Source organism: Hypanus sabinus, chromosome 11 (genome assembly GCF_030144855.1).
Source record: "Hypanus sabinus isolate sHypSab1 chromosome 11, sHypSab1.hap1, whole genome shotgun sequence".
NCBI lineage: Eukaryota > Metazoa > Chordata > Chondrichthyes > Myliobatiformes > Dasyatidae > Hypanus > Hypanus sabinus.
Genome location: NC_082716.1, coordinates 4,462,138 through 4,488,324, shown reverse-complemented (window position 1 = coordinate 4,488,324; position 26,187 = coordinate 4,462,138). Strand labels below are relative to the sequence as shown.

Genomic DNA, 26,187 nt, shown 5'->3' with positions numbered 1-26,187 from the left:
GAACCCGGACGTGGATGGGCTACAGTTGCAGATGTCTTCGGGCATCCACTCAGTGGCCTTTATGTTAGGTACAGGAGTGACTGTGTGGCCACTGAGCAGATTTAATTGGCAGAGATTTTAAAGGGAAGCTTGTGAAAACTATTTCACCCAAAGGGTGTAGAATCCCCTGCCTTGTTTACCAGGTACCGAGGTGAGCACAGGAGGAGCTCCTGACTGAAAGGCTGTGGATTGGGTGTTGGGACACAGTCCTGGCCTCTTTGCATGGAGAATTTTGTCCAACACGCATCCTTCCCTCAATGTCACAGGCATTTCCAAACAGACTCTCAGGTTTATTAATTTAGAGATACAGAGTGGACCAGGCTCTTCCAGCTCTTTGAGCTGTTCCACCCACCAACCACCAATTTAACCCCAGCCTAATCACAGGACAGTTTACAATGATCAATTAACCTGCTAACTGGTACATCTTGGACTGTGAGAGGAAACGAGAGCTCCAAGAGGAAACCAACAAGTTCGCTGGGAGGACTTACAAACCCGTTACAGACAGTGCCGGATTTGAACTCCAAACTCTGATGCCCTGAGCTGTAATAGCATCGTATTAACCGTTACACTACCGTGGTGCCCCAAGAAGGGACCACATTTCCTTCTGCACATGTGTGGCTGCCTTCAGAATGAACATTATTGGCTGGAACATGCTGTTGGATGTCTAGAGTTTGTGCAAAGTGTTCTGGGAACCCGATTATAAGTTTAGCTTAATTTAGAGATTTTATTATGCAGTGTCTCATTATACAGGGTCAGCAGGAGACATTTGTCGTAGAGTCATAGAAAAGTACTGCACAGAAACAGGCCCTTTGACCCATCTAGTGTGTGTCAATCCATTTCACTGCCTACTCCCGTCGACCTGCACCCAGCCAATTGCCCTCCATACCCCTACCATCCAAACTTCTCTTAAATGTTGTGCAGGCAGCTCGTTCCACACTCTCACCACCCTCTGAGTGAAGAAGTTTCTGCAAACTTTTCACTTTTCACCCTTAACCTATGACCTCTAGTTGCAGTGCTACCGGACCGCAGTGGAAATTCATGTAGAGGTGTAAATTAATTCACTGGACTGTCAATTCACTTCATAATTCATTGACTTTTTACGTTTAGAGTCATAGAGACATCGAGCACAGAAGCAGGCCTTTTGGCCCTGCTCGTCCTTACCATTTGTGACCTCACCAAGGACTCCAGCAAATTTCTACAGATGTACCATGGAGAGCATTCTGACGGGTTGCATCACTGTCTGGTATAGAGGGGCCACTGCACAGGATCGGAAAAAGCTGCGGCATGTTGTGAACTCGGTCAGCTCCATCATGGGCACAAGCCTCTCCAGCAGAGAGGACACTTTCAGAAGGCAGCATCCATCACTAAGGAACCTCATCTCCCAGGACATGCCCACTTCTCATTGCTACCATCAAGGAGAGGGTACAGGAGCCTGAAGGCACACACTTCAGGAACAGCTCCTTCCCCTCTGCCATAGATTTCTGAATGGACAATGAACCCAGAAATTCTACCTCACTATTTTTGCACTATTTATTTTATTTATATTTCTTATTGTAAATTATTATTTTGCAGTGTACTGCTGCTGCAAAACAACAAATTTCATGACCTATGTCAGTGGTAAAAAACCTGCTCCTGATTTAGTCTCATCAGCCTGGCTCACAGCAGGCATACAGGAGCAGGAAGTTAGTGTAAAGGTGAGTAAAACACGGTTGTAGTGCCAGCAGCATGGGTTCAATTCCAGCTGCATTCTGTAAGGAGTTTGTACGTTCTCCCTGTGACCACATGGGTCTCCCCCAAGGGCTCCGGTTTCCTCCCACATCCTAAAGGCATGAGGATCGGTGGGTTAATTGGCTGCTGTAAATTGTCCCCAGTGTGTGGATCTGGAATAGGAACTGGAAATGGTTAATTATTGTCACATGTACAGAGGGACAGTGAAAATCTTGTCTCGCATATCGTTCATACAGATCATTTCAGTCATCATCATCATTATGTGCCATGTCGTATGACGTGGTGGTCTTCACCATGACTGTTCTTGTAAAGAAGAAGTCAATGGCAAACCACTTCTGTAGAGACATTTGCCAAGGACAATCATGGTCACAGAAAAACCATGATCGTCTACATCATACAACATGGCACATAATAAACGAATGATACAAGATTATGAGGCTGTCAAGCAGTAGTAAATCAAGGCAACTGGGCTTGCTGTGCTATCTAGAAGATGTTCTGCTACTCATCCAAAAGGCTTATTCAGTTCTGATCCATGGTGGGTAGTTTTCCGGTTTGTAAACTCAGTTCAAAGGTATAGCAATCACATGAGGGCCATTACCAATCATAGAGGTAATGAGAGGGTCATTAGTCTAACCTTTGCATGAATGGGGATGTGAACTGTTGTGGAGATGCGGTGGGGGGGGGGGGAAGGGATGTTAGGATTGTATTGTAAGTAGCTGATAGATGGTGTCGTAGCCCTCCCCCTCTGTTCAGGGATGGGTTTTCCAGTTTGACAAAGATGGCCTTTTTAACCCCTCTTTGAAATCACCTGTCCTCCCTGTCCAAAATATTCATTGTTATCATCAGAGGAGTGACTCTTGAATTGAACTGAATTGACTTTACTTCTTACATCCTTCACATAAATGAGGAGTAAAAATCTTTACGTTACATCTCCGTCTAAATGTGCAATGTGCAATCATAGTAATTTATAATAATTTAAAATAAATAGAACTGCCAATGTAACACAGAATACACTCAAATCAGTGTGAGTTAATCAGCCTGATGGCCTGGTGGAAGAAGCTGTCCTGGCTTTTATGCTGCGGTACCGTTTCCCGGATGGTAGCAGCTGGAATAGATCGTGGTTTGGGGTGTCGTTGGTCCCCAATGATCCTACAGGCCCGTTTTACACACCTGTCTTTGTAAGTGTCCTGAATCATGGGAAGTTCAGAACTACAGATGCACTGGGCTGTCCGCACAACTCTCTGCAGAATCCTACGATTAACGGAGGTACAGTTCCCATACCAGGCAGTGATGCAGCCAGTCAAGATGCTCTCAATTGTGCCTCTGTAGAAATTTCTTAGGATTTTGGGACCCATACTAAACTTCCTCAACTGTCCACATACATTGTATCACCTGGGAAGACAAGGTTACCAACAAGAGCGGGCACCACCTCCATGTTCACCTTCCTCAATCAGTATTCGCAGGCTCGGCCACAACCTGCGCATGGCAGGTGGGCGCATATCAAAAGACCTTCTCTTTGGGGAGCTGGAGTTTGGAAGGAGGCCAACAGGAAGACCCCAGCTGCCCTACAAGGTCACCTGCAAGTGCGACCTCAAGGCCCGAGGTATTGGCACCAACACGTGGCAGTCACTCGCCTCAGACAGGCGCGCCTGGAATCAGGAGGTGAAAAAGGGTCTCTTGAGATACAGGACTACTCTGATGCAGCAAGCAAAGGGTAAGAGAGCCTGTGAGAGATGAGAGATAAGAGATAAGAGAAGAGATAAAAGAGATAAGAGAAGAGATAGGATAAACGATAACAGATAAGATATGAGATAAGAGATAAGAGATCTATGCCCAAGACATAAGAGCTGCCTCAGCATTCTGCTGTACAGTGTAGCAAGGACTGTCACTCCACAGTCCCAGCAGATACTGCTTAACCTAGTCCACCAGAGGCACAAACCCGCGATCCCCTGAATCAACAGCTGCCTATAATGTAGGAGCCTTGGAGTGGGTGAGCTTCTGAGTGTGCTTCTAGCTTTGAAAAACGCGGGGATTTGGTGTTTGCTGAAAATCTTTCTCGGCTTCTCTGAAACTCCAGCTACATATGGGATGACTATGTTTTTCCATCTGCTTTGCTCTTTGTTAAAGTGGAAAACCCATCCCTGAACAGAGGGGGTGGGGTACAACACCACCTATCAGCTACTTACAAAACATTTCTCCCCGGCATCTCCACAACAGTTCACACCCCCATTCATGCAAAGTTAAGGCCAATGACGCTCTCATTAACTCTGACTCCTAACAACCCCCAGGTGATTGCCATACCTTTGAACAACTCACAGAGTTTATAAACCGGAAAACTACCCAGCATGGATTAGAACTGAAGAAGCCTTTTGGATGAGTGGCGAAACTTCTAGATAGCACAGCAAGTCCAGTTGCCTTGATTTATTACTGTTTGATATACAATGACTGAGAACCTTCATAGACAAGATTATGAGGGGTATAGATAGGGCAAATTCCAGCAGGCTTTTTCCACTGAGGTTGGGTGAGACTATAAATAGAGGTCATAGGTTAAGGGTGAAAGGTTAAAGGGGACCTGAGGGGTTTCCCTGGTTTCCTTGGATCTCACGCCTCATTACTTTCTGAATGAGCCTCGCATGGGGAACTGAACTGCTAGTTGAAGTGATAGACATAGGTTGAAATGTAACACTTAAGAGGAGTTTGGATAAGTACATGGCTGGAAGAGGATTGGGGGAATATGGTCTGGAGAAAAGGTACATGGGACTAGACTTAAGATCAGATCAACATGGACTAGATGGGTTGAAGGGCCTATTTCAGAGCTGTGGTGCTCTATAACTCAAAGTTTCTATGACTGTAGAAAGATAACTTCCCGATGTCTTCACAGAGTGTTCAGGGCATTAATTAAAGATACTTGCTGAGGTTACTTTGACTAACAATTGCTTCCTAGGACCAGATGGGTGACAGGCTGGGGTCTAGGGAAGTGCAGAGCTGACTGATGCCTGTCAACATGGAGCAGTTCCCAGATGTAAGGTCTAGAGCGATCGACAATGAATCCCTAGAATGTCACTCTATCAAAACCCCAGCAGAAAGTTCAACAGGAAAGGCTATTATTTTAACTTCTATTGAACCCTGTATCTTCGAACTTTAGTCAAGGACCACGCTATGAAGAGGTGCGGATAATCTACCTACAGTTTTGGTCACTCAGAGAGCTGTGCTTCAGCTGGAGAGGGTGCCAAAAAGGGGCATAGGTGTGGCGAATGGTAGACTTTTCCCCAGGGTAGGGGAGTCCAAAACTCATGGGTGTGGTTTTCGGATGAGAGGGGCAAGATTTAAAAGAGAACTGAGGGGCAACTTTTTCACACAGAGGGAAATGAGTATATGGAACAAACTGCCAAAGAAAGTGATTGAAGTAGATACAATAGTAAAATTTAAGAAGCACTTTGACAGGTACGTGGAAGGACAGAGCTTGGAAGTATATGAGGCCGTGTCCTGGGCCCAACATATTGATGCAGTTACAAAAAGGCACAACAGTGGCTATATTTCATCAGGAGTTTGAAGAGAGTTGGTACGTCACCAAAGACATCCACAAATTTCTACAGATGTACCGTGGAGAGCATTCTAACAGGCTGCACCAGCATCTGGTATGGAGGGGTGGGGGCACTGCACAGGATTGAAATAAGCTGCAGAGAGTTCTGAACTCAGTCAGCTCCATCATGGGAACCAGCTTCCCCAGCACCCAGGACAGCTTCATGGAGCGAGGCCTCAAAAGGGCAGCGTCGATCATTAAAGACCCCTATCAGCCAGGTCACGCCTTGTTCTCATTGTTACCATCAGAAAGGAGCTACAGGAGCCTGAAGGCACACACGCAACAATCCGTCCCCATCACCATCTGATTTCTGAATGGACACTGCACTGAATGAACTACTGCACTGTTTTTTCTCTTTTTACACTACTTATTTAATTTAACTTAAAAATACATATATATATATACACACTGTAATTTACAGTTTTTATTATACGTATTGCAAAGGGCTGCTGCTGCATAATGACCAATTTCACGACATACACCAGTGATATTAAACCTGATTCTGATAAGGGTCAAATGCAGGAAATTGGGACCAGCTGAGTAGACACCATGGTCGGCAGGAACAGGTAGGGCCGAAGAGCCTGTATCTGTGCTACATTGTTCAATGCCTCTGTAACAATCTAGGGTCTGGGGTGACACCAGTGGTCAGGATTGACCCAGGTCCTCCAGAGCCACGGGACAGAAGTTTTATCAGCTACAGCTGTTTTCCATAGCTCCCTTGTCCGCAGGCAATTCCCTGCAGAGACTACAATGCATTTATTGTCAGGTCAAAGTTTGAAGTACATTTATTACCAAAGTATGTGTACTACATACAACCTTGACATTTGTCTTCTTGCAGGCAGCCACAAAACCAAGAACCACTAAGAGCCAAAGAAACACGAGCCAATAGAATTCAAAGGTCATGTAAAGGGGTAGCCAATCAGGACCAAGGAAAATGAACTAGGCAGTGGAGAGGGGGCTTTATAAATGCAAGCATTTCCAGAGAGAAACACCAACAACTGTGCACTGAGGATGTCACCTCAATTGGTGATAGCGTCTGCAAGCTAATTACCTAGCTCAGCAAACACAACAAGATCAAATAATAAATCCTATTAAAAAATCACACACACCAAAGACCGTCAGATAGCCAATGTGTTCAAAATATGTCAGCCTTTCAGCACCTCAGTCTATCATAATATTCATTTGTTTCCAGAAATCTGTACTGGTGTGAGTCAGTGTGCAATTGTTAATAAGGTCTTTACCAGTCCGCCTCTGCTTCCCTTTACGCCTTTGGGACCCTGTGGGGAAAAATATAAAAAATAAGAGCTAAATTGAAAATCATTTAACTGGAACATGAGTCACATAGAACTGAGAACATAGACCAGTACGACAGTGGAATAGACTATTCAGCCCATCACTATGATGCTAAATTAAATTAAATTTATCAACCTACAAGATTCTGCAGATGCTGGGAATCCAGAGCAACACACACAAAATGCTGGAGGAACTCAGCAGGGCAGGCAGAATGCAGCTAGGTGGTGGAATAAAGAGTTTATTTTTTGGCCAAGATACTTCATCAGGACTTGAAAGGAAGGGGGAAGATGCCAGAATAAGGAAGTGGGAGGAGATGGAGGAGGACAGTACAAAATTGCAGATCCTTAAGGGGGAATGAAATAGAGACTGGGAGGTGGATGGGTGGACGAGTGTAATAGAGACTGGGAGGTGGATGAGTGTAATAGAGACTGGGAGGTGGATGGGTGGAAGAGTGTAATAGAGACTGGGAGGTGGATGTGTGGAAGAGTGTAATAGAGACTGGGAGGTGGATGTGTGGAAGAGTGTAATAGAGACTGGGAAGTGGATGGGTGGAAGAGTGTAATAGAGACTGGGAGGTGGATGGGTGGAAGAGTGTAATAGAGACTGGGAGGTGGATGGGTGGAAGAGGTGAAGGGCTGAAAAAAGAATCTGGCAGAAGATGACAGTGGACCATGAGAGAAAGAGAAGGAGAAGGGGAACCAGAGGGGGGTAAGGAGAAGAGAAGGGGTGAGAGGGGAACCAGATGAGGAAAAGAAGAAGAGAGAAGGGGGAGTGGGGACATTTGAGAAATTAATATTCATGCCATCAGGTTGGAGGCTATCCAGACTGAATATGAGGAATGCTTGCTTAAATTAAACTTATCTGCCTGCACATGATCGTGGTCATGTGCCTGTCCATACGCCTCTAAAACACCACTGTTGTATCTGCCTGCACCACCCCACCCCACTTCATGTCAAAAAACTTACCCTACACATCTCCTTTAAACTTTCCACCCCCCTCACCTTAAAGTTATGCTTCTGGTATTTGATGTTTCTACCCTAGGAAAAAGACTCTGATTATCTACCCTTTATATGCCTCTCATAATTCTAGAAACTTCTATTAGGTCACCCTCCCCCCAAGCCTCCAGTGCTCCAGAGAAAACAACGCCAATTTATTTATTTAGCGATATGGCGTGGAGTGCGCCCTTCTGACCTTTCGAACCAGAAACCCCACAACCCCGATTAGCCATAACCTGCAACTTGCAAAGACCAATTAACCTGATTATGTCTTTGGACTGTGGGAGGAAACCAGAGCACCGGGGAAAACCCACACAGTCGGTGTGAAGGACATACAGACTCCTTACAGCGGACCTGAGCACTAGCAGTGTTGCACTATTCACTGACCTACCCTGCTGCCCAATCTGCAAATCCCCATCACGAGGAAACTGTGATCACCGCTCCCTCCTGAAACTTTGATCACCTGACCAGCTTACTCCCCAGTACGAGGTCACGTGCTCTCCATTCCAGAGAACATCCTGGTGAGCCACATTTAGCTGACGTTTAGTAAGATTGGTGTGGGAGGTGATGCCAATGCCATGTCTGGCTGACGTGTAGTAAGGTCGATGTGGGAGGTGGTGCCAAAGTTGTTTTCATGGATACTTACGGGTTTCCCAGCCGGACCAGTGATTCCAGTTGGTCCTATCAGTCCAGGATTTCCCTGTTCACAACAGAAAATAAATCAGCATTAACATAAGAACATAAACCGAATGCACAGGCTCACAACACAAACACATGGACACAGGTACAAAGTGGGAGCAAGAACTGGCCACTCGGGACATCCTGTCTGTGCCAGGTTTATGACTTCACAGCTGCTCTGCTCACATTCCCAGTATCTCACTCCAGGTGAACTGACGGGAATTGGAGGGAATAACAGGCAGTGTATAAATGGGCAGTTGATGGTTAGCATGGACTTGGTGGCCGGAAGGGGCTGTTTCCGTATTCTGTTACAGTATATTGTGCTTGGTGCTACTGACGGTGGGCACAGAGCTACATTCACTGTAAAACAACTCAGCTGGGTGGGTGACAGGTGACCTGACACAACAGAAGCTTCAAACATGCCAAGAAGTTTACTTACAAACATTCCCGTCGGGCCCTTGGGACCACAAATTCCTTTAACACCGACCTCTCCAACTGGACCCTGTCAAAAGCAACACACAGTGTGGGTTCCCATCTGATACACACTGTTGTGACTGTCCACACGGTCAGCTCTCGCTCTGTTACGCAGCCACAAGCCCACAGCTGTCCACGTCATGTGGCTTCCGTAAGGCTGTCAGCTCTTTGATCGTGTGAGGCAGAGGCTGTGCTTATTGGGATTCTCTCTCCCATCAGGCAGAAGATACAAAAATCTGAAAGCACATACCACCAGGCTCAAGGACAGCTTCTACCCCGCTGTTATCAGACTCCTGAATAGTCCCCGATTATGATAAAATGGACTCCTGGCTTCACAATTGACCTTGTTATGGGGTTACACCTTATTGTCTAGCTGAACTATACTTTCTTTTTAACTGCAGTACTTAATTCTTCATTCTGTTATTATTTTACCTTGTTCTACCTCAATGCATTGTGTAATTGATTTTGAGATACAGCAAGGAACAGACCCTCCCAGCCCAATGAGATGCACCCTCCAGCAACCCACCTATTTAAATCTCACCTATTCACAGGGCAATTTACAATGACCAATTAACCTACTGACATAGAAATCATCGAAAACCTACAGCACAGTACAGGCCCTTTGGCCCACAATGCTGTGCCGAACATGCCCTTACCTTAGAAATTACCTAGGCTTACCCGTAGCCCTCTATTTTATTTTTCTGAGTTCCACATATCGGTCCAGGAGTCTCTTAAAAGACCCTATCGTATCTGCCTCCACCACCATCGCCGGCAGCCCATTCCACACACTCGCCACTCTCAGCGTAAAAAACTTACCCCTGATATCGCCTCTATACCTGCTTCCAAGCACCTTAAAACTGTGCCCTCTCGTGTTGCCATTTCAGCCCTGGGAAAAAGCCTCTGACTATCCACACGATCAATGTCTCTCATCATCTTATACACCTCTATCAGGTCATCTCTCATCCTCTGTCGCTCCAAAAGGAAAAAAGGCTGAGTTCACTAAACCTATTCTCATAAGGCTTGCTACCCAATCCAGGCAACATCCTTGTAAATCTCCTCTGCACCCTTTCGATGGTTTCCACATCCTTCCTGTAGTGAGGTGACCAGAACTGAGCACAGTACTCCAAGTGAGTCTGATCAGGGTCCTATATAGATACAACATTACCTCTCAGTTCCTAAACTTAATCCCACGTTTGATGAAGACCAATGCACCATATGCCTTCTTAACCACAGAGTCAACCTGTGTGAGTGTCCTATGGACTCGGACCCTAGGGTCCCTCTGAACCTCCACACTGCTGAGAGTCTTACCATTAACACATATATTCTGTCATCATATTTGACCTTCCAAAATGAACCACCTCACATTTATCTGGGTTGAACTCCATCTGCCACTTCTCAGCCCAGTTTTGCATCCTATCAATGTCCCACTGTAACCTCTGACAGCCCTCCACACTATCCACAACACCCCCAACCTTTGTGTCATCAACAAATTTACTAACCCATCCCTCCACTTCCTCATTCAGGCCATTTATAAAAATAACAAAGAGAAGGGGTCCCAGAACAGATCCCTGAGGCACACCACTAGTCACCACCCTCCATGTAGAATATGATCCGTCTACAACCACACTTTACCTTCTGTTGGCAAGCCAATTCTGTATCCACAAAGCAATGTCCCCTTGGATCCCATGCCTCCTTACTTTCTCAATAATCCTTGCATGGGGTACCTTATCAAATGCCTTGCTGAAATCCATATACACTACATCTACTGCTCTACCTTCATTAATGTGTTTAGTTACATCCTCAAAAAATTCAATCAGGCTTAAAAGGCACGACTTGCCTTTGACAAAGCCATGCTGACTATTCCTAATCATATTATACCTCTCCAAATGTTCATAAATCCTGCCTCTCAGGATCTTTTCCATCAACTTACCAACCACTGAAGAAAGACTCACTGGTCTATAATTTCTTGGGGTATCTCTACTCTCTTTCTTGAATAAGGGAACAACATCTCCGACCATCCAATCCTCTGGAACCTCTCCCGTCCTCATTGATGATGCAAAGATCATCGCCAGAAGCTCAGCATCTCCCTCAGTAGCCTGGGGTACATCTCATCCAGTCCTGGTGACTTATCCAACTTGATGCTTTCCAAAAGCTCCAGCACATCCTCTTTTTTAATATATATATATATGCTCAAGCTTTACAGTCCGCTTAAGTCATCCCTACATTCGCCAAGATCCTTTTCCGTACTGAATACTGAAGTAAAGTACTCATTAAGTACCTCTGCTAGCAACTCCAGTTCCATACACACTTTTCCTCTGTCTCACTTGATTGGTCCTATTCTCTCACGTCTTATCCTCTTGCTCTTCAAATACTTGTAGAATGCCTTGGGGTTTTCCTTAATTCTGTCTACCAAGGCCTTCTCATGGCCCCTTCTGGCTCTCCTAATGTCATTCTTCAGCTCCATCCTGCTAGCTTTATGACATTCTAGATCTCGATCATTACCGAGTTTTTTGAACCTTTCATAAACTCTTCTTTTCTTTTGACTAGATTTACAACAGCCTTTGTACACCATGGTTCCTGTACCCTACCATTCTTTCCCTGTCTCATTGGAATATACCAATGCAGAACTCCACACAAATATCCCCTGACCATTTGCCACATTTCTTCCATACATTTCTCTGAGAATATCTGTTCCCAATTTATGCTTGCAAGTTCCTGCCTGATAGCCTAGTATTTCCCCTTACTCCAATTATATGCTGTCCTAACTTGTCTGTTCCTATTCTTCTCCAATGCTATGTTAAAGGAGATAGATTGTGATCACTATCTCCAAAATGCTCTCCCACTGAGAGATCTGACAGCAGATCAGGTTCATTTTCCAAAACCAGATCAAGTATAGCCTCTCCCCTTGTAGGCTTATCTACAAATTGTGTCAAGAAATCTTCCTGAACACACCTAACAAACTCTACCCCATCTAAACCCCTTGCTCTAGGGAGATGCCAATCAATATTTGGGAAATTAAAATCTCCCAGCATGACAATATAACTGGTACGTCTTTGGACTGTGGGAGGAAACTGGAGCACTCAGTGGAAACCCGCGTGGTGACAAGAAGAATGTATAGTCGGTGCTGTAATTGAACTTGGACATTCCAAGCTGTAATAAAATCATGATAACTGCTATGTTATTGTAGTAGGAAATGAATTCACCTGTATGAACAGTATACAAGACATGCTTTTTACCATATCTTGGTACATGTAACAATAATAAACCAGGGTGATTAGGACACCAGCACAGTGATACACTGGGTAGAGCTGCTGCCTTGTGGGCTCCAGAAACTCGAGTTTGATCTTGACCTCTGGCGCTGTCTGTGTGGAGTTTGCCCGTTTTCTCTGTGTCAGTGTAGGTTTCCCCCAGGTACTCCGGTTCCTCCAATATCCCAACGGCACTGTAGATTGTGCCAGTGTGCGGGTGAGGGGTGGAATCTGGGGGAAGCGAATGGGAACGTGGGGAGAATGACCCTCAGCCACCCATTGACACCAATCCTACACTAATCCCATTTCATTCATTCTCCCCACATGCCAAAAGGCCTGTTCTGTTCTGTCTGACTCCAAGGGATCTCTCACAATGGAGATGAGGAGAATATTTTTCTCAGGACTCATGGGAACCTGATTCTGAGCCAAAGGGGAGCAGACAGAGACAGCGGGATCTGCATTCTGGGCAAGTCTAATGGGGCTGCTCCCAGGTTGTAGGAGCAAAACCTCATATTCTGTCTGGGAAGCCTCCAACTGGCATGAACATTGAATTCCCTTCCCCTTCCTTTTCTTCTACCCCCCACACTGACCTCTTACCTTTCTCTTCACTTGCCCATCACCTCCCCTTAGACTCCTTCCTCCTTCTCTTTCTCCATGCTCCACTCTCCGCTCCTATCAGACTCCCCCTTCTCGAGCCCTTTAACTTTTCCACCCCATCACCTTCTAGCTTCTAGTGATAGTCGAGGGGGACGAGGAATTGACCCCCATGCGGTGTGATGTGTTCAGGTCACTCTGGGAGTGACCGTAGGGATCTGGGCTATATGGTGAGTCTCCTAAAGGTGAGCTTGACCCAAGGCTTTAGGGTGTCTAAGGCTCAGTGACCAATCTGAACACCAGAAGTTTTGAGAGGAGGGGATTTCACTCAGATCCACTGACCACAAAGCAACAAGAAGTGCTACAGTGAAACAACCAATCGGTATTTGGGACTGATTACCAAAGCAGGCTAATGGAAGGCAGGGGTAGTCACAGTGGTTGTCGACCGAGTGGACAGAGTCAGAGTGGTGATCTCGAGGCTTCAGTCAGAGAAAGCAAAGGAAAGAAAAGCTCCAGGTGAAGTTTTTTTTTCTCCTTCCCTTCTTTATATCTGCTCAGCTAGGACAGTAGAGATGCCAGGCAGGATAGTTGCCTGCTCCTCTTGTGGGATGTGGGAGGGCAGGGAGATCTCCAGTGTCCCTGACAACTTCCACTGTGAGGTATATCCAGCTGCAGCTTTCAACAAACCACGTTGAGGAGTTGGAGCTGGAACTGGATGAACTCTGGATCATTCGGGAGGCTGAAGGGGTGATACATCAGACATATAGAGGGGTAGTTACACCCAAGGTGCAGGACACAGAAAACTGGGTGACAGTCAGGAGGGGAAAGGGGTAAAGGAGCCAGTGGAGAGTACCCCTCTGGCCATCCCCCTCAACAACAGGTAAACCACTTTGGATACTGACAGGGAGGTTGACCTAACAGAGAAAAGTCACAGTAGTGGGGTATCTGTCACTGAGTCTGTGTCTGTGACTCAGAAGGGAAGCGGGAAAAGAGACACGCTGTGGTGATAGGGATTCGTTAATTAGGGGAACAGACAGGAGGTTCTGTGGGTGAGAACAAGATTCCCAGTTGGGTGCCAGGGTCCGGGATATCTCAGGTCAAATTCTTAGCATTCTTAAGTGGGAGGGTAAACAGCCAGGAGTCGTAGTCCATGCAGGTATCGATGGCACGGGTAGGATGAGTGACAAGGTTCCGCATAGGGAGTTCAGGCAGTAGGGTGCTAAGTTAAAGGGCAGGACCTCTGAGGTTGTGATCTCAGGATTGCTACTCGTGTCATGTGCTAGTGAGGGCAGAACTAGGAAGATTATACAGTTTACTATGTGGCTAAGGAGTTGGTATAGGAGGGAGGGCATATAATTTTTGGATCATTGGGCTCTCTTCCAGGGAAATTGGAACCCGTACAGAAGGGACAATTTGCACCTGAACTGGAGGGGGACTAATATCATAGCAGGAGGGTTTGTTAATGCTGCATGGTGGGGTTTAAACTAGATTTGCAGGGGGATGGGAACCAGAGTGCCAGCACAGTTAGTGGAGAGGTTGTAGAGGCAGAGGTTGGTACAACCTTAGGCAAAGTTAGAAATTAAAAGGTTGAGCATGGTGTGATTAGTGGCCTCAATGCATATATTTCAATGCAAGAAGTATCATAGGAAAGGTGGATGATAGAGCTGAAGATGAGGTAGCTGGTTTACAAACAGAGGCAGCGTCTTGTGAGAAGAGGCTGTTGATACGGCAAAATCGCAATCAACAGGAGATGCAATGTAGAAGGCGGATAAACTCGAAAAGTGTGAATACAGGACTGAAGGTGTTGTATCTGAATGCAGGCAGAATACAGAATAAGGTAGATGGCCTGTATTGTGCTGTAGGTTTTCTATGTTTCTAACTTGTAGCACAATTGCAGACTGGCAGGTATGATATAGTATGCATCACTGAATCATGATTGAAAGAAGATTATAACTGGGAGTTTAATGTCCAAGGATATACATTGTATTGAAAAAAGAGGCAGGAAGGCAGAGAGGGTGGCGTTGCTCTGTCGGTAAAAACTGAAATAAAATTATCAGAAAGAAGTGACATAGGATCGGAAGGTGTTGAATCATTCTGGATAAAACTAAGGAACTGCAAGGGTAAAAAGACCTTGATGGGAGTTGTATACAGACCATAAACAGTAGTAAGGATGTGGTCTACAAATCACAACGCATAATAAAAAATGTATGCTAAAAGGGCAAAGATAGAATAGTTATGAGGGACTTCAATATGCAGGTAGGTTGGGAAAATAAGGTTGGTGCTGGATTCCAGGAGGAGGCATTTCTAAAGTGCCTATGAGAGGGCTTTTTAGAGCAGCTCGTGGTTGAGTCCATTAGGGGGTCAGATATTTGGATTGGTTGTTGTGCAATGAACCAGGATTGATTAGAAAGCTTAAGGTAAAAAAACCATTAGGGGAAACTGATCATAATATGGTCACATTCACCTTGAAATTTGAGTAAGAGAAGATAAAGTCAGATGTATCAGTATTACAGTAGAGTAAAGGGAATTACAGAGGAGTCGGACAGAATTGATTGGAAAGGAACACTGGCAGAGATGATGGCAGAGCAATAATGGCTGTAATTTCTGGAGGCACAGGATATATACATTCTAAAAGAAAGATGACACAACCGTGGCCAACAAGAGAAGTCAAAGCTAACATAAAAGCCAAAGAGAGGACATATAATGGAGCAAAAAATAGTGGGAAGTTGGAAGATTTGTAAGTTTTTAAAAGCCAACAGAAGGCAATTAAAAAATTCATTAAGAAGATAAAGAGGGTTACAAAAGTAAGTTACCTAATAATATTAAAGAGGACACCAAAAGTTTCTCCAGATACATGAAGTGTAAGATGGGTGAGAGTGGATATTGGACCACTAGAAAATGATGCTGGAGATATAGCAAGAGGGGACAAGGAAATGTCGAACAAACTGAATAAGTATTTTGCATCAATCTTCTTTGTAGAAGACACTAGCAGTATGGTGGAGATTTCAGGTGTCAGGGGTCATGAAATGAGCAAAGTTACCATTACTAGAGAGAAAGTTCTTGGAAAATTGAAAAGTCTGAAGCTAGATAAGTTACCTGGACCATCCCAGAGTTCTGATAGAAGTGGCTGAAGAGATTGTGAAGGTATGATTTTTCAAAAATCATTATATTCTGGAATGGTTCTGGAAAAGTGAAAAATTGCAAATGTAGAGAGGCAGAAGAAAGGAAACTATAGTCTGTGGTGGCCAGTGCTATCATGTTTGCTGTTGTGTGCTGGGGCAGCAGGCTGAGGGTAGCAGACACCAACAGAATCAACAAACTCATTCGTAAGGCCAGTGATGTTGTGGGGGTGGAACTGGACTCTCTGACGGTGGTGTCTGAAAAGAGGATGCTGTCCAAGTTGCATGCCATCTTGGACAATGACTCCCATCCACTCCATAATGTACTGGTTAGGCACAGGTCAGCCAGAGACTCATTCCACCAAGATGCAACACTGAGCATCATAGGAAGTCATTCCTGCCTGTGGCCATCAAACTTTACAACTCCTTCCTCGGAGTGTCAGACACCCTGAGCCAATAGGCTGGTCCTGGACTAATTTCCACTTGGCATGATTAATTTATTATTATTTAATTATTTATGGCTTTATTATTGCTGTATTTCTTCACTATTCTTGGTGCAGCTGTAATGAAACCCAATTTCCCTCAGGATCAATAAAGTATGTCTGTCTGTCTGTCTGTCTGTTAGTCTGACCTCAGCGGTTGGGAAGATGTTGGAGTCGCTTTTTAACGATAAGGTCTCAGGGTATTTGGAGGCACATGATAAAATATGCATGGTGTCCTCAGGGGAAAATCTTACCTGACAAATCAATTGGAATTCTTTGAAGAAATAGCAAGCAGAATAGACAAAGGAGAATCAAGGATTTTGTGTACTTGGACAAGATGCCACACATGAAGCTGCTTAACAAGCTACAATACAATCGATTACAAGCTGTAATACATTCCATGCTATTAGAGGGAAGATTCTAGCATGGTTAAAGCAGTGGCTGATTGGCAGGAGGCAAAGACTGGGAATAAAGAGAGCCTTTTCTGGTTGGCTGCTGGTGGCTAGTGGTGTTCCACAGGGATCTGTGTTGGGACTGATTCTTTTTATATTAAATGTCAATGATTTCAATGATTGGATTGATGGTTTTGCAGATGATATGAAGATAGATGGAGGGGCAGGTAATTTTGAGGAAGTAGAGAGGTTACAGAAGGATTTAGATTAGGAGAATGGGGACAGAAATGGCAGATGGAATACTGTGTTGGGAAGTGTATGGTCACACACTTTCGTAGAAGAAATGAAAGGGTCAATTATTTTCTAAATGGAGAGAAAATATACAAAAAAATGTGAGGCAAAGGGACTTGGGTGTCCTTGTGCAGGATTCCTTGAAGATTAACTTGCAGGTTGAGCCTGTGGTGAGGAAAGCAAACACAATGCTAGCATTCATTCCAAGAGGACTAGATTATGTTGAGATTTTGTAAAGCGCTAGTGAAGTCTCACTTGGAATATTGTGAGCAGTTTTGGGCCCCTTATCTTAGAAAAGATGTGTTGAAACTGGAGAGGGTTCAAAGGAGTTTACCGAAAAAAATTCCAGGATTGAATGGCTTATCATATGAAGAGCTCTGGGCCTTTATTCACTAATATTCAGAAGAATGATGGGTGGCCTCATTGAAACCTATTGAACTGTGAATAGCCTTGATCGACTGGATGTGGAGAGGATGTCTCCTATGATGGGGGATGCACAGAGGACACAACCTCAGAGTAGAGAGGCATCCTTTTAGAATGGAGATGAGGAGGAATTTTTTTTGCCAGAGAGTGGTGAATTTGTGAAATTCTTTCCCACAGGCAGTTGTGGAGGCCAAGTCTTATGTATATTTAAGGCAGAGGTTGATAGATTCTTGGTTGGGCAGGGCACGAAGTAATATGGGGAGAAGGCAGGAAATTGGGGCACTTAGGAAAATTGGAACTGGCAGAGCAGATTCAATGGGTCCAGTGGTGTAATCTTGCTCCTATATTTTATGGTCTTATGGTGTCTGGCCCATATGGAGGCAGGGCAATGGGTGGTAAAGGGACAAAGTATATATCCTCCAAGTATATATCCCAGGCAGAATTGGCTCACATTGTAGAGTTGGGCTTGGGACCTGATGTGGATTAGAAGGTCAGGAGGCAAAGAACTGGATTGGTTAGTGATGGTTGTCCATATCACAACTTTCCACACTTCAGTGACAATCCACACCCAACACCAAATCGTGGGAATTTGTGACATGGATGACAATACTACCATCAGGAAGGAGGTACAGAACCCTGTACAAGAGGTAAAGTATTGTTTTAGTTGACTGGATCCTGTCGTATCCATAGATAATTTTTTTCACTGACCATCGCACCATCAATGTTATGATGGTCTAGTTGAGACCCCAATGAAGGACCCTCACCACCCAGGACATGTCCTCTTCTCAGTTCTACCATCAAGGAGGAGATACAGGAACCAGGCTCTCTGTGGTATGTCAAATACTGGGTGAATAATGTAGTCTTTGGGGGTAACTGCAAGTCTGTGTCTTTGCTGTTGCTTTGCTCACGCTTGAGTGCTCGGTGGTGGCTGCCGATGCGTTTTTTGCCGGTGGGGGGAGGGGGGATTGTTGCTTGCTGCCGCTTATGCACGGGAGGGAGGGAGGGAAGCTGGGGAGACTTTGGGGTTCTAATATTTAACTGTCACTCATTCTTCGGGGCACTCCTCTGTTTTCGTGGATAGTTGTGAAGAAAAAGCATTTCAGGATGTATATTGTATACATTTCTCTGACATTAAATGTACCTTTGAAACCTTTGAAGACACACACTCAAAGTTTCAGGAACAGCTTCTTCCCTCTGCTATCAGATTTATGAATGGCCCATGAACACAATCTCAGTTTTTTTTTGCATTACTTTTTAAAAACGTATTTCTTCCTGTAAATGATAGTAATTTTTATGTATTGCACTATACTGCTGCTGCAAAATGATAAATGCCATGACAAATTTGAAGATGATAAGAGGTATAGATTGTATGGACAGTCAGAGACTTTTTCCCAGGTCAGAAATAGCTAATACAAGGGGTACAATTTTAAGGTGATTGGAAGAAAGTATAAGAGGGGATGTCAGAAGTAAGTGTTTTTGCTTACAAAGAGAGAGAGGCGAGTGAGTGGAGTGCCCTGTCGAGGTGGTGGTAGAGGCAGATTTATCAGGGGCATTTAAGAAACTTTTAGATAGTCACATGGAAGATAGAAAAAGTGAGGGCTATGTAGGAGTGAAGGGTTAGATTGATCTCAGAGAAGGTTAAAAGGTTGACACAACATTATGGGAAAAAGGGCCTGTACTGTGCTGCCTTGATCTGGTCTAGAGATCAGGATCAATTCTGACCTCAGGGACTATTGGCATGAAGCTTGCACCTTCACCCTGAGACAGGGACAAAGGGCCTGTACTATGCTGTAATGTTCTACGTTCTGTATGTCAGCAGTAGTGATTCTGGATGGGATTGGAGGGGAGGGGAGGGGAGGTTCCAATCCCACATCTTCACCTTGTGCTCCAGGTTCTCAGACTAAAGCAGGGAGGTTTCATCTGAAATGTAGTGAGAGTTCCTAGCACTTCTGGGGGCAAACGGTTCCACTCCATCTCTCTAGGCATCAACTGTACACAGAGCTTTTCTAGGGCTTACAGCCCCCTTTGCTGTAATACACAGGGTGCAGGGAGGGAAGATGATGCAGAAGTCCTTTGTCTACACTCTCAGCTACTTGCCCAGGGCCACATTTGGAGACCACAGCAGCACCTGCATGGCCTCTGCCCCTCACTCCTAACCCTGCACAAAAGAAACAGTTCTCTAAATATCCCAAGAACTCATATTCTGTCCAGAAAAGAGGCAACTCCCTCATCAAGGCAGCACTTCATTGGAAGGGAGGAGGAAATGTGGGAGACCAGATACAAGCTGATGTCATACCATAGAGGCAGAAATGAGAATCCTGAACTACACCTGGGCAAAGTAGGGAAAAGGGTGAAAGACAGACAGAGATGGGGGACCTTCATTGCTCTTTGCTACTCAAAATATCCAACAGCGTAATGGGCAGTAAGTGAATAAGACATATTCCTTCTCAGTAACTTCCAACCCAATGGAAAGAACATTGATTTTGCTAACCTCTGGTAATTTTTTCCCCTCCCTATTCTCCTTTAATTCCTCTTACTCTGTCCTCTTACCTCTTCTCTTCATCTGCCATCACCTCCCCCTGGTGTCCCTCCTCCTTCCCTTTCTCCCATGGTCCACTCTCCTCTCCTATCAATTCATTCTGCTTCAGCCTTATCACCTCCCAGCTTCTTACCCCATCACCCCATCCCCCACACGTCCGGCTTTACTTATCACCTTCTAGCTTGTCTTCTTTGCTCTTCCTTTCCAATTCTGATAAAGACTATCAGTCCAATCATCAACTGTTTATTCCCCTCATAGACGTTGTCTGACCTGTTGGGCTTTGTGTGTGTATTATTCTGAATGCCCCTCCCTTTGGTGAATATCAGTCACATGAGAGGGCTTTGTATGCAGTGGTGTATTGAACAGAGCTGTAACGATCTTCAGGAGTGATGAGAGATTAAATGATGATGATAAAATTAACGTACCTTTGGGCCAATGAAACCCGGGAAGCCTCTCAAACCTTGGTCGCCAATATCACCCTGAAACAGCAGGTGTAGACTTCAATTCTGAGCAAGTTACCACCTTCAAGATTCAAGATTCAAGTTTATTTATTACATCAATATCAAAACATGCAGGGAACATGCTCTCTTCTCACTGCTGCCATTGGGAAGGAGGTACAGTAGCCCTAGTTCCCACACCACTAGGTTCAGGGACTGTGATCACACCTCAACCACCAGGCTCTTGGATCAGAGGGGATAACTTCATTCATTTAGCTGAACACTGAACTGCTTCCATAATTTATGATCTCACTTTCAGAGACTCTACAACATGTTCACAGTATTATTCATTTGCTCAGTTATTTTTATATATAGGCCTCTGTTAGTCTCAAGAGACCATGGATTTGCGCCTTGGAAAGTTTCCAGGAAAGTGGGCAGGGTTGTACGGGAGACCGGCAGTTGCCCATGCTGCAAGTCTCCCCTCTCCATGCCACTGATGTTGTCCAAGGGCCGATACAGCTTTGCACTGGTGTCATCACAGAGCAATGTGTGGTAAGGTGCCTTGCTCAAGGACACATCTCGCTACCTTAGCTGAGGCTCGAACTAGCAACCTTCAGATTACTAGACCAACTCCTTAACCACTTGGCCATGCGCCAACTCTCATTATTTATTATTATTATTGTTGTTGTTGTTGTTGTTGTTATTATTATTATTATTATTATTATTATTATTATTATTATTATTATTATTATTATTATTATTATTATTATTATATTTTGTTTGTATTTCCACAGTTTTGTCTTATGCACACTGGTTGTTTGTCTGTCTTTGACTCATGCAATATTTACATGTTAATTGTGGTACTTTGATAAAAAAGATTAATCAACTCTTTCAATATGATATTAGCACTCATTTCAAGAGGACAAAAATATGAAACCAAGGATGTAATGTTGAGAGTTTACAAAGCACCGATGAGGCCTCGCTTGGAGTATTGTGAGCAGCTTTGGGCTCCTTATCTTCGAAAGGATGTGCTGAAACTGGAGAGGTTTCAAAGTAGGTTCAAGAAAATGATTCCAGGATTGAATGGCTTGTCGTATAAAATGTATTTGATGGCTCTGGGCCTGTATTTACTGGAATTCAGAAGAATGAGGGATGACCTCATTAGAACCTAACAAATGTTGGAAGACCTCAATAGAATGGATATGGAGAGGATGTTGCCTTTAGTGGGAGAGTTTAACGCCCAGAGAACACAGCCTCAGGATACAGACATGTCCATTTAGAACAGACAATAGGAGGAATTTCTTCAGCTAGAGAATGGTGAATCCGTGGAATTTGTTGCCACAGGTGACTTTGGAGACCAAGGCCAAGTCATTGCGTAAATTTATGGCAGATGTTGATAGATTCTTAATTGGTCAGGAGATGAAAGGATATAGGGAGAAGGCAGGAGATTGGGACTGAGAAGGAAAATGGATCAGCCATGATGAAATGGCGGAGCAAGACTCGATAGGCCAAATGGTCTAATTCTGCTGCTACGTCTTGTTCGTATGCAGTTTTTCATTGATTCTAGAGAAAATGAATCTCACAGTAGTATTTAGTGACAAAAATGTATTTTATTAATAAATTTACCTTGGACTTCAGTACCCCTCTACTATTAGGCTGAAGGCATAGGAACCTCAGAATCTACACCACCAGGTTCAGGAACAGTTAATGCCCCTGCCATCAGGGTCTTGAACCAGCATGGATGACTTCACTCACCTCAGCTCTGAAGTCATTCCGCAATCTATGGACTCACCTTCAAAGACTCTGCAACTCATGCTCTCAATATTATTTATTTATTTTTGTGCTCTTTTTTTTTGTATTTGCACAGTTTGTCTTCTTTTAAACATTGGTTCATTGTCTGTCTTTATTTGTACCTATTGTATTTCTTTGTGCTACTGTGAAGTCCCCTAAGAAAATTAATCTCAGAGTAGTATCTGGTGACATATACATACTGTGATAATTAATTAACATTGAACTTCAAATTTTGTAATGTGTCACTTGTGTTAACAACCAACTTGCCCAAGGGTGTGCAGGGACAGCCTTAGGCTTATGACGTACATACTGACAATCAACCACCTATTGACACCATTCCAGCACTGATCCTATTCTATTCTCCCCCCATTTCTTCAACCTCCCCCAGATTCCACCCCTCACCCTCACACAGCAGTCAATTAACTCACCAACCCACGCACTTTTCCGATGTAGGAAGGAATTGGAGCACCTGGGGGGAAATCTATATGGTCAATGGGAGCATGTGCTCATTAAGGGAATTAATAAAGTTCAAAGTAAATCTATTATCAAAGTACACGTATGTCACCATACACAACCTGCTATTCATTTTCATGTGGCTGTGCTCAATGAATCTATAGAATAGTAACTATAACAGGATCAATGAAAGATCAACCAGAGTGCAGAAGACATCAAACTGTGCAAATGCAAATATAAGTAAGACCATAAGACATAGAAGGATTAGGCCATTTGGACCATTGAGTCTGCTCCTCTATTCAATCATGGCTGATCCTTCTTTCCCCATCCCAAACCCCTTCTCCACGTAACCTTTGATGCCATGTCCAATCAAGAACTGATCAATCTCTGCCTTAAATACACCCAATGACCCAGCCCCCACAGCTGCATGTGATAATAAATTCCCCACAAATTCACTACACTCTAGCTAAAGAAATTTCTCCACATCTCTGTTTTAAATGGACACCCCTCTATCCTGAGGCTGCGCCCCCTTGTCCTAGACTCTCCCACCATGGGAACATTCTTTCCACATCCACTCTGTCTAGGCCTTTCCATATTCAAAAGGTTTCAATAAGATCCCTCCTCCCCATCCTTCTAAATTCGAGTGAGTACAGACCCAGAGTTATCAAATGTTCCTCTTATAATAACCCTTTCATTCCTGGAATCATCCTTGTGAACCTCCTCTGAACTCTCTCCAATGCCAGCACAACTTTTCTAAGATGAGGAGCTCAAAACTGTTCACAATACTCAAGGTGAGGCCTCACCAGTGCCTTATAAAGCATCAGCATCACATCCCTGCTCTTGTATTCTAGACCTCTTGAAATGAATGCCAACGTGACATTTGCCTTCCTCACCACCGACTCTACCTGCAAGTTGATCTTTAGGGTGTTCTGCACAAGGACTCCAAAGTCCCTTTGCATCTCAGATTTTTGGATTTTCTCCCTATTTAGAAAAGAGTCTGCACATTTATTTCTACTACCAAAGTGCATGATCATGCATTTTGCATCATTATCTCATTTGCTGCTTTCCTGCCCATTCCCCTAATCTATCAGTCCTTCTGCATCTTACCTGTTTCCTCAACACTACTGCCCCTCCACCAATCTTCATATCATCTGAAAACTTGGCAACAAAACCATCTATTCCAGCATCTAAATCATTGATATACAGCATAAAAAGAAGCAGTACTAACAACCGACCCCTGTGGAACACCATTAGTCACTGGCAGCCAACCAAAAAAGGATCCTTTTATTCCCATTTGCTGCCTCCTGCCTATCAACCAATGCTTTAACAATATCAGTAACTTTCTTGTAATGCCGTGGGCTCTTAACTTCGTAAGCAGCATCATGTGTCGCATCTTTACAAAGGCCCACTGAAAGTCCAAATATACAACATCTGCTACATCCCTTTTATCTATCCTACATGTAATCTCCTCAAAGAATTACAACAGATTTGTCAGGCAAAATTTTCCCTTAAGGAAACCATGCTGACTTTCTACTATCTTGCCCTGTGTCACCAAGTACCTCATCCTTAATCCTAACATCTTCCCAACCACTGAGGTCAGGCTAACTGGTCTATAATTTCCTTTCTGCTGTCTCCCTCCTTTCTTAAAGAATGGAGTGACATTTGCAATCTCTACTGCTACCTCTTTCAGAACCCTGGGATGCACTTCATCTGGCCCGGGTGACTTACAGCTTTTTGAGCACCTTCCCCCTTATAATAGTACCTGCACCCACTTCTCTTGCCTCACACCCTTCAATACCTGGCACTCTGCTAGTGTCTTCCACAGTGAAGACTGCTGCAAAATATTCACGTAGTTCTTCTGTCTTCTCCTTGTCCTGCTATTATTTCTCTGGCTTCATTTTCTCATTGTCCTATATCCACTCTTATTTCTCTTTTATTTTTTAATATTTGAATAAGATTTTACTATCCACTTTGATATTGTTTGCTAGCTTGCTTTCATATTTCATCTTTTCCCTCCTAATGATTCTTTTAGTTGCTCTCTGTTAGATTTTAAAACATTTCTAATCCTGTCTTCTCACTAATTTTTGCTTTGTTGTGTGCCCTCTATTTTGCTTTTTCATTAGCTTTGATATCTCTTGTCAGTCACAGTTGTACAATTTTGTCATTTGAGTATTTCTTTGTTTTTCAAAAGCATCTAACCTTCACTTTCCTCATTTTCTCCCAAAACTGAAGGCATTGTTGCTCAGCTATCATCCCCGCCAGCATCTCCATCCAATTTACTTTGGTCAACTCCTCTCTTATACCACTGTAACTTCCTTTACTCCACCAAAATACTGCTACATCAGACTTTACTTTCAAGTTGAACTCAATCACATTGTGATTGCTGTCTCCTAAGGGTTCTTTTACCTTAAGCTCTCAAATCACCTCTGGTTCATTATATAACACCCAATTCAGTATAGCTGATCCCCTAGTAGGATTAATGACAAACTATACCAAAAAGCCATCTTGTAGGCAAATAAATACATAGCAATAAATAATGAGAACATGAGTTAATGAGAGAGAGTCTTAAAAGTGAGATCATTGGTTGTGGGAACATCTCAAAGGGTGCACATTTGAGTGTAGTTATCCCCTTTGTACAAGAGCCAGATGTTTGAGGGGTAGTAACTGTTCTTGAACCTGGTGGTGCGAGACCTGAGGCACTTGTACTTTCGACCTGATGGCAGCAGCAAGAAACGTTCATGGCCTGGGTGATGGGAATCCCTGATGATGGATGCTGCTTTCCTATTTCATGTAGATGTGCTCAGTGTTTGGGAGGACTTTACCTGTGATGTACTAGGCGGAATCCATTATTTTTTTTTAGGATTTTTAATTCAAGGATATTGGTGTTTCCATACCAGACCAGTCGATACACTAGGAAGTTTATCAAAGGTTGAAGTGAGGTGCCAAATGTCCGGAGGAATTAGAGGTGCTGCCATGAATCCCTGGCAATTGCATTTTTCAAGCTAGGTCCAGGACAGCTCCTCTGAGACAGTAACAGGCAGGAGCTGAAAGTTGCCGATCCTCTCCATCACCGACCCTCCAATGAGGACCTCTGGTTTCCCTCTCATCAAGTCTACAATCAGTTCCTTGGTCATACTGACATTGAGCCAGAGGTTGTTGTTATCACAGCACTCAGGAAAATCCTCAATCTCGACCCTGGATGGTGATTCATAACCCTGGATGGTGATTTTTGATACGGCCCACAACTCATCTACGACAGTGTACTGGAGCGACAGTGTGGGAACGAGGCAGTGAGGGTGAGGACTGGGGTGACCGTGGGAACAGGACAGTGAGGGTGAGGACTGGGGTGAGTGTGGGAACGGGACAGTGAGGGTGAGGAATGGGGTGACCGTGGGAACAGGACAGTGGGGGTGAGGACTGGGGTGAGTGTGGGAACGGGACAGTGAGGGTGAGGACTGGGGTGACTGTGGGAACAGGACATTGAGGGTGAGGACTGGGGTGAGAGTGGGAACAGGGCAGTGAGAGTGAGGACTGGGGTGAGTGTGGAACAGGGCAGTGAGAGTGAGGACTGGGGTGAGTGTGGAACAGGACAGTGAGAGTGAGGACTGGGGTGAGTGTGGAACGGGAC

General features: G+C 44.3%; 1 protein-coding gene across 1 annotated transcript in view; it reads right to left on the bottom strand.

The window, feature by feature from the left end:
• Positions 1–26,187, bottom strand: part of LOC132401662 (collagen alpha-1(XXIV) chain) — a 511,504-nt gene that overhangs the window by 32,670 nt on the left and 452,647 nt on the right. Inside the window, exons 50-53 of the mRNA XM_059983704.1 lie at positions 20,304–20,357; positions 8,756–8,818; positions 8,285–8,338; positions 6,592–6,627 (exon numbers count right to left, since the gene is read on the bottom strand). Of these exons, the coding sequence (XP_059839687.1) occupies positions 6,592–6,627; positions 8,285–8,338; positions 8,756–8,818; positions 20,304–20,357 (207 nt within the window). The remainder of the gene's footprint in view (positions 1–6,591; positions 6,628–8,284; positions 8,339–8,755; positions 8,819–20,303; positions 20,358–26,187) is intronic.